A 9,133-nucleotide genomic window follows, 5' to 3' on the forward strand; every position below is an offset into this window, starting at 1 on the left:
CTTGGCTGAGGATGATGAGGAGGCCGAGGAGGAGGTCATGAAGCTGGTGGAGGTGGCTGAGGCCCCTGACACGGCGCTGGCCAAGCTATTCGAAGAGGAGGTGGTTCATCCTACGCCGACCGCCGATGCTGGCGACCCTGAGGTCTGACCTAGGCCAAAGGGGCCATGTAAATAGATTAGGATTTATATTATTGTACCGTAACGCTTGTGGCTATCGAGGCCTTTTAAAAGTGTTTATGCGTATTCGCTTTTTAATCATTTTTATTATATTTCTGAGCCTCTGCCCTCTATCTCGTCTCTGAACATATCACTTGCAAAAAAACTTCCTCAGAGCCTAAGCTGCCCCTCGGGCAAAAGGTGGTGAGGGAGTTGCCGTAGCCTAGAGGCATAGGCCGTCTCATGGCTTGACCAGCCTTTTGGCCCTGAGACAAACTTTTGGTCCTTAGTTTTTTTACAATCGATTTGTCAGAGCACGCTAGAGAGTTTGGTGTAGATTTTTTTCGAAAAATGACTAAAAATGATGCCTAGGACTTAGGGGGTCCCCCCTTCTAGCCCCCAAGGGAGGCTCGGTTCTATAGAGGCAAAGCTGAGTCTTGTTCGAGCCTCGCAGTGGGCACCTCTGCAGAGGCAGAGCCGAGTCTCCCTTATAGTGTTATCGTAATGCCGATCCCCCTTCGGGGGGGGGGTTCTCAAAAAATTAGAACAACTAAAGAACATTTCTTTATTGTATTTCAAGAAACAAAGTATACAATGCTTAGAAATTTAAGGGTAGAAGCGACGTAGCTGTTCTATGTTCCAAGCGTTGGTGAGGATTTCACCCTTCTCATTGGCCAGCTTGTAGGTCCCGAGCTTTAGCACTTGGGCGACGATGTATGGCCCTTCCCATGGTGGGGGCAGCTTGTGGCGGCCCTTGTTGCTCTGCCTCAGTCTCAGCACTAGGTCACCCACCTTTAGGTCTCAGCCTCGAATGCGTCGGGCTTGATAGCATCGCAGGGCTTGCTGGTACTTGGCCGAGTGTAGCAGCGCAACGTCTCAGGCTCCCTCTAGTTGGTCGAGGGCGTCCTCGTGGGCAGTGCAGTTAATTTGCTCGTTGTAGGCCTATAGCCTCAGGGAACCGTATTCCAAGTTAGTGGGGAGGATGACCTCGGCTCCATAGACCAGGAAGAATGGTGTGAACCCCGTGGCTCGGCTCAGAGTGTTGCTCAGGCTCCAGATGACCGACGGGAGTTCGGCAAGCCATTTCTTGCCAAATTTCTTCAACCGGTTGTATATTCTTGGCTTGAGGCCTTGTAGGATCATGCCATTGGCACGTTCTACTTGGTCGTTTGTCCTAGGGTGTCCTACGGCCGACCAGGCCACACGGATGTGGTGGTCGTCGCAAAACATCAAGAACTTATGGCCGGTGAATTGTGTCCCATTATCAGTGATGATGGTGTTTGGAACCCTAAACCTGTGGATGATATTAGTGAAGAACAGCATCGCTTGCTCAGATTTGATTCGATTGATCGGACAAGCCTTGATCCACTTGGAGAACTTGTCGATCGCTACCAGCAAATGGGTGTAGCCCCCAGTGGCCTTCTATAGAGGCCTAACTATTTCTAGCCCCCACATGGCGAATGGCCATGTAATGGGGATGGTTTGGAGGGCTTGGGCTAGGAGGTGCGTCTGTCGCGCATAGTACTGGCATCCCTCGTAGGAGCGTACCAACTTGGTGGCGTCAGCAACCGCCGTTGCCAGCAGAACCCTTGGCGGAAGGCGTTTCTGACGAGCGTCCGGGGCGCTGCATGGTGCCCGTAGGCTCCCACGTGCAAGTCCCAAAGTAGGGCTTGGCCTACCTCGGTGGTGATGCATCATTGGAGGACGCCAGATGGGCTTCGCCTATACAACTCGCCGTTGCTGAGGACGTAAGTTTTGGCTCATCGAGCAAGCCGTCGGGCTTTGGTCCTATCTATAGGAAGCTCTCCTTGAACAAGGCAATCAAGGAACGGGACTCACCAATCCGTGTCCTGGTTGGCCTCGGGAGGCTCCATGTTGACTTCCATGGCCTCGAGCTCGGCCGCGGGGGCCTCGGTGACAGAGGGGGCCTCAGGCCCTACGATGGGCTCGACCAATGGGCCTTCTTCTACTACCGAGGCGTAGTCGATGGAAGGCTTGTGGAGGTCCCTATCGAAGATGTTCGGGGGGACCGGGGCCCGTGCCAACGCCATCTTTGCCAGTTCATCCGCGACCTCGTTGAATTTTCGCATAATATGGTTGAGTTCGAGACCGTCGAACTTGTCTTCAAGGCGACGCACCAACTTGCAGTACGCCTCCATTTTGGGGTCATGGTAGTTCGACTCCTTCATCACCTGATCAACGACGAGCTACGAATCGCCTCGTATGTCGAGACGCCGTACTCCAAGTTCAATGGCGATCTACAGGCCGTTGACGAGGGCTTCGTACTCGGCTGCGTTGTTGGAGGCGGCGAAGTGGAGCCAAATCATGTAGCGCATGTGCACTCCGAGGGGTGAGATGAAGAGCAGACCTGCTCCTGCCCCGGTCTTCATCAGGGACCCATCGAAGTACATGGTCCAGCACTCCGCCTGTACTTGAGCAGGTGGCAGTTGGGTGTCGGTCCACTCAGCCACAAAATTGGCCAAGACCTAAGATTTAATTGCTTTCTGGGGCGCAAAAGATAGGGCTTCCCCCATGAGTTCGATGGCCCACTTGGCTATCCTACCCGAGGCCTCCCAGTTCTAGATTATCTCTCCTAGAGGGAAAGACGACACCATGGTCACTGGGTGGGACTCAAAGTAGTGACGTAGCTTGCATCGAGCCAAGACTATGGCGTAGATCAGTTTCTAGATATGGGGGTAGCGTGTCTTGGTCTTAGAGAGCACTTCGTTGATGAAGTAAATAGGTCGTTGGATGGGTAGATCATGCCCTTCTTCCTGCCTCTCGACTACTACGGCCGCGCTGATCACTTGGGTGGTTACAACGACGTAGAGTAAGAGGGCCTCACCTTTGGCCGATGGTACCAGGATGGGAGGATTGGTGAGCAGTACCTTGAGCTTAGCGAGGGCTTCTTCGGCCTCGGGGTCCAAGAAAAGCGTTCGGACTTTCTAAAGAGGCGGTACAGAGGCAAGCCTTTTTCGCCAAGGTGCGAGATGAAGTGGCTCAGGGCTGCAAGGCATCCCATAACCCTCTACACTCCCTTGAGGTCTCGAATTGGTCCCATATTGGTCACGGCCGAGACCTTCTCTGGGTTGGCCTCGATGCCGCGCTCTGAGACTATGAATCCCAAGAGCATGCCTCGGGGGACCCCGAAGACACACTTCTTGGGGTTGAGCTTGATGCCCTTCTCTCTGAGGCATTTGAAGGCTATTTCCAAGTCGCCAATGAGATCACTGGCCTTCCTAGACTAGACCATAATGTCGTCCATGTAGGCCTCGACGGTTCGCCCGATGTGCTCACCAAAGACTTGGGTCATGCACCACTGGTATGTGACCCCTGTGTTTCTGAGGCCGAACAACATAGTCACATAGCAGTACATGCCGAATGGGGTGATGAAAGAAGTCACGAGCTGGTCAGACTCTTTCATCTTGATTTGATGATAACCGGAATACGCATCAAGGAAAGATAGGGTTTCGCATCCCGTAGTAGAGTCGATGATTTGGTTAATTTGAGGTAATGGGAATAAAACTTTTGGACATGCTTTATTCAAACTAGTGTAGTCTACACACATCCTCCACTTCCTATTTTTCTTTTTAACTAATACATGATTAGCCAACTACTCTAGATGGGACACTTCCTTGATGAATCCGGCCGCCAAAAGCTTCTGCACCTCCTCGCCGATGGCCCTATGCTTTTCCTCATCAAACCAGCATAGGCACTGCTTCACCGGTCTAGAGCCGGCCCGGATGCCCAGCGTGTCCGAAGGACACCACACGAATACATCGGCATTCGCGCGAAGAAAGTCGACGAGCATGGCTTCCTATTTGCTGTCGAGGGTGGTGTTGATCCTCAACACCCGGTCGTTGGAGCAGGTGGGGTCGACCAGGACGAGCTTGACAGCCTCTGTGGGCTCAAAAGTCCTAGCGCAGCGCTTGGAGTCAAGCGCCTAGCTACCAAGCCGGTCAAGGTTGACGATGAGGGTCTTGGCCTCCATGAGAGCCTCGGCGTACTCGATGCATTCGACGTCGTAGTCGTATGCATGCTCGTACATGGACTCGACTGTGATGACGCCATTGGGACCCGACATCTTGAGCTTGAGGTAGGCGTAGTTGGGGACCGCCATGAACTTGGCGTAGCACGGGCGCCCTAGGATGGCATGGTAGGTCCTCTTGAACCCAACCACCTCGAAGGTGAGGACCTCCTTGCGGTAGTTGGAGGGAGTGCCGAAGCAAATGGGCAAGTCAATGCACCCGAGGGGTCGCGTGCGTTTCCCCGGCACGATGCCGTGGAAAAGGCTCGGCATCACCCCAGAGCATGACTGGTCGAGCTCTAGGAGCTACAGGGTGTTGGCATAGAGGATGTTGAGGCCGCTGCCTCCGTCCATCAACACCTTGGTGAGCCAGGTGTTGCCAATGATCGAGTCGACAACGAGTGGGTACTACTCAGGGTTTGGGACATAATCGGGGTGGTCATCCCGATCAAAGGTGATCGCCTCCCAAGACCAGTCGAGGTACTAGGGAGTGGCCACCTTAACCGAGAAGACCTTCCGGTGCTCCCTCTTTCGCTGGTGCGCCGTGAGGCATGCTGAAGGCCCGCCAAAGATCATGAAGGTGTTATGCACCTCGGGGAATCCGTCGTCCTTGTCGTTGTCCCTATCACCGGTATCCCTCTTCTTGGCATCGTTGCTAGGGAGCCCGAGTGAGGAGTACCATATCGTACTCACATCCTAGAGACATGAACTCTAGGCTCCCAAACTAGATCATCGTGCCGAGATGCAGTGGTCGCACGGGGTCTATCATCCAGAACTTGTTGGGATGACGAAGCTGACACGCAGTATGTGCCCCTACCTAGTGCGTTAACTGTCGGTGTTTTAGACCGATGGGCCCTCAACCGGCTAGTGAAAGTGTACTGCGTGCCCCTAATCCCGGATGGTGATGCAAAGAGACACAAGGTTTATACTAGTTTAGGCAATAGGTGCCCTACGTCTAGTCTGAGAGAGCGATCTTGTATTCCTTGCACTGATGTGCTTGTAGTAGGGGTTTACAAGCAGGGCGAGAGAGGAAGCTAGTCCTAGGTCTCTACGTGGAGTAGTGTGGATTGCTTGAGATGTTGATCTCTTACAATGCGGAGGAGTGTGAGTTACAGAGCGTTGTGCGTTGCTCATCCATGTGTGTCTGTCTGAGTCTACATCCGTTTGTGCATGCGTGTCTAGAAACAGCCCCGGTCACTCCCTTTTATAGTTGAAGGAAGGCACAGGGGCGGTACATGCATTCGCTACGTGACGGTTCATGAGCAATGACGGTGTGTCCGGGCCTTGTAGCTCGTCACTGTGGCGGCATGGTCAGCGGAGCGATCCTATCCTCGGCGCAGTGGAGCGACGTGCCGGTCACGCCCGATCCTATGCGACGTGGGAGCTCCTGTGATGGCTTGATGCAAGGCATGGCGCATACTGTGGACGACGTGCCGGTCGCTGCATGTCGACAGCGTAGAGAGCCAAGGCCCAGTTGGTGCAGAGGCCGAACTATTGCGGGGGGGGGGGGGGGGCTCGACGGGCGCGAGTCCCGAGGCTAGGGGTGCGGAAGCGGGTAGCCGAGGCTCGGAGGGAGCAGTTGGTCTTGTACGCTGATTCTTAGGCTATAGGGACCCGAACTTGACTCTCCACACCGCGCTGTCCTTAGAGCAGGTGGGGATAGGCAGCATAGTGCCGAATGGGTGTCAGTCATGGGCACAGTGCAAAGCACAGTGGCCGGTAACCTCTGCCCCGTTCTGTCCCGGACGGCATGGCATTGATGCGACTCCCATCTCGTCGGTCACTCCGCTGTGTCGAGCTGTCGTTCGGCTAACGTCGCGGGAGTGGTTGGTCGCGTTAGTTGGACGTGACGTCCCGGTCGAGGTGGCGGTGACGGGTAGCTGCCGAGCCGGCCTCGAGCGAGGCGGAGAATCGGTAGCTCGTCCGAGGCCTTATGTGCGGTGTCTCGAGCGAGGCTGAGAATCGGTACCTTGTCCGAGGCCTTTCGTGCGGGGCCTCGAGCGAGGCGGAGAATCGGCACCTCGTCCGAGGCCTTACGGGCAGGGCCTCGAGCGAGGCGGAGAATCGGTACCTCGTCCGAGGCCTTACGGGCGAGGCCTCGTGCGAGTCAGAGAATCGGCACCTCGTCCGAGGCCTTACGGGCGAGGCCTCGAGCGAGGTGGAGAATCGGTACCTCGTCCGAGGCCTTACGAGCGGGGCCTTGGGCGAGTCGGAGAATCAGCACCTCGTCCGAGGCCTCATGGTCTTATTTTGGGCTGAGCCCGCCTCGGGTGAGGCGGGATACTGTTCGAGATGGGTCGGGCGGTCCAGCTGAGCCTCGGATAAGGTGGGGGTTTGCCGGTAGTTGTCCCTTGGCTTCGATTTTTACAGGGTCTTAAGCGATTTTTTCGGTTCTTGCTTAGGGAACCCCTTTTTATGGTACCCGACAACTTCTCTCTGAAAAACTGTTTGGCAGAGCTCCTACTAAATTTAGCAGAGAATCATCTCTGGGAGCTCTGCTAAACGGGGCCTCGGCTTATCTTCGAAAATAAAGCTCTTACTTTGTGAATATCTTTCACGAGAGAAATTTCGAATCATATCCCTTTGCTTCTAGATTCACGGACCCTGTTTTTTGAGGTAATCAATGGCCTTTCCAGTTTGAAATAAGGAGGCTCATTAGAGATGGTTTTTATGAACAAGTAACATATGTTTGGAATAGTGAGAATAAGGGCACGGATTCTTTACAAAGATGGTAATACAAGATCAGGCGTACACGCCAATTCTTGAGGGGATAGGCCAAACACATTAAAAGCAAAAAAAGGGAAAAAAGGCTATCGCATTCTGTTCTTTCCTCATATGAACATGATTTGCTTCGCTATCTGAAAGATAGAATCTCTCATTTGTTGAGAGAAAAAGAAATAGCCTGGTTCCAAAGATAAAAAAAAACTAAAGAACATTTACAGGGCGATAACAGGGGCAGCCTCCACTCCACCTAGAGCGTGTTTAGTTTCCATCCCAAAATTCAAAAAGTGCTACAGTATCCATCACATCGAATCTTGCGATACATGCATGGAGCATTAAATGTAGACGAAAAAACTAATTGCACAATTTGGTTGGAAATTGCGAGACGAACGTTTTGAGTCTAATTAGTCCACGATTGAACACTATTTGCCAAATAAAAACGAAAATGCTACAGTACCCCAAATTTTCAAATTTGGGCAACTAAACACGCTCCTAGTTCCTGCGCAGCCGACCTCTGCCTTGCCGTTTCTTGCTGTTTCACTCCTCGCGTTTTGGCCCCCATGCCCATGCCCATGCCCATGCCCAATCAAATCTAATCCCAATCCACTCCGCCATGCCGACGCCGGTGCCCGCCGCGCGCCAGTGCCTCGCCCCGGCCGCCGTCACGGCCCTCGACGCCGCCGTCGCCTCCGCGCGCCGCCGGGCGCACGCGCAGACCACCTCGCTCCACCTCATCGCCTCGCTGCTGTCCCCCACCGCCGCGCCGCTGCTCCGCGACGCACTCGCCCGCGCCCGCAGCGCCGCCTACTCGCCGCGCCTCCAGCTCAAGGCGCTCGACCTCTGCTTCGCCGTCTCCCTGGACCGCCTCCCTTCCACCCCCGCCTCTGCCACCACCAGCAATGACCAGCATGAGCCCCCCGTCGCCAACTCCCTCATACTTCCACCTCATTGCTAATGGTAAGCATAGGAAGACTAGATTTTCCAGTTGGAAGCAAATAATAAGATCATAAAGAATGAGGCCGAGTTAAATAACACATAACCTCTTATTACCAAATTTTATTTGGCCCTCCCGAGAAAAATAATTTTACTATGTCGTAGAGTAGAGTTGATGACATTCCTCAGGTTTGTGAGCTAGAGAATGATATCCTTGTTGCCGAGTTTCTGAAGTAGAGATAAAATAGACCATTTTCAGCATGGAACACAATAAGGCTCGAGGCTCATATGGTTTTCCTGTTGAATTTTATCATATTTTCTAGGAAGTCATAAGAGTTGATTTGATGGCTATGTTTTATAACTTTTACAAAGGCGATCTCTCTTTTTTTCTCTTAACTTCGGAATTATAACATTGTTACCAAAATGTCAAGAGACGATCAAGATTCAGCAATTTAGACCTATTTGCTTACTGAATGTGAGCTTCAAGGTTCCATTTGTTACAACTTAAATTTGATCTTTGATTTATTATTTTTCTATTTTGAGCTCAAATTTGATGCAAAAAATCAAGAGCAGGTTTGGGGATCAAATGCTCTAATATTTCTCTCTCTCTTATCTCTAGTACCTTCCTGAAAAGCTAGCTCCAACATATAGTCAATGATGTACAATACACGACATCATACTCTTTCTTTTCTCCCTCTCTACACAGGCCATGGTTGGATGCCAGCCGTCACCTGTCACATCGTAGAGGTGCGGCAGCGACGACGTGGAGTGTGGCGTAGAAATTCCGTGCCACATAACGTGGCAAAAAACTTGCAGATTTTACTTTGGCTTCTATGTAGCTGTCAAACACGCTTTTCGTTAACCAAGCAGTGCCTAAGCTTGTTGTAGCAGCACCACACATGTGATGTGGCTAGTGAAAGCAGAGAACCAAACACTCCCGTGGTCATGATTCCTTTCAAGTATTTGTAAAAGTTGAGAGCATTGTTTTGGTGGGTGAAAGCGGAGAACCAAACACTCCCCAGTCATGATTCCTTTCGAGTAGCTGCAAAAGTGGAGAGAGTTGTTTCGAAATTGCAATTGTGTCTTTTTCTTTGACGATGTTCGTTGATGATGTTGCAATTGTTTTTGAGTACCAAAAAAACAATTTAGTATTTTTTTTTTCTATAGAGATCTCGTGCACTACAAATTACAGTTGAAACTTAGAAGGCAATTACATACAATAGAATAAACTCACAAAGCTTTCTACAAGAGCAACTCCACAAAACTCTTTACATCCTTCCTAACTTATAGGAATAA

The 9,133-nt window shown here is 52.0% G+C and overlaps 1 protein-coding gene across 1 annotated transcript; it reads left to right on the forward strand.

Moving 5' to 3' along the window:
• Positions 1–7,479: 7,479 nt before the first annotated feature.
• Positions 7,480–8,698, forward strand: LOC136495459 (protein DWARF 53-like). Its single transcript, XM_066491391.1, has 2 exons — positions 7,480–7,861; positions 8,544–8,698. Exon 1 carries the CDS (start codon positions 7,518–7,520, stop codon positions 7,857–7,859), a length of 342 nt encoding a protein of 113 aa, XP_066347488.1. The 5' UTR covers positions 7,480–7,517; the 3' UTR covers positions 7,860–7,861; positions 8,544–8,698.
• Positions 8,699–9,133: the final 435 nt, after the last annotated feature.

This window comes from Miscanthus floridulus, chromosome 12 (genome assembly GCF_019320115.1).
Source record: "Miscanthus floridulus cultivar M001 chromosome 12, ASM1932011v1, whole genome shotgun sequence".
Lineage (NCBI taxonomy): Eukaryota > Viridiplantae > Streptophyta > Magnoliopsida > Poales > Poaceae > Miscanthus > Miscanthus floridulus.

Excerpts from the sequence above, each read along its gene's own strand:
- LOC136495459 (XM_066491391.1), top strand. The coding sequence starts at position 7,518 with ATGCCGACGCCGGTGCCCGCCGCGCGCCAGTGCCTCGCCCCGGCCGCC.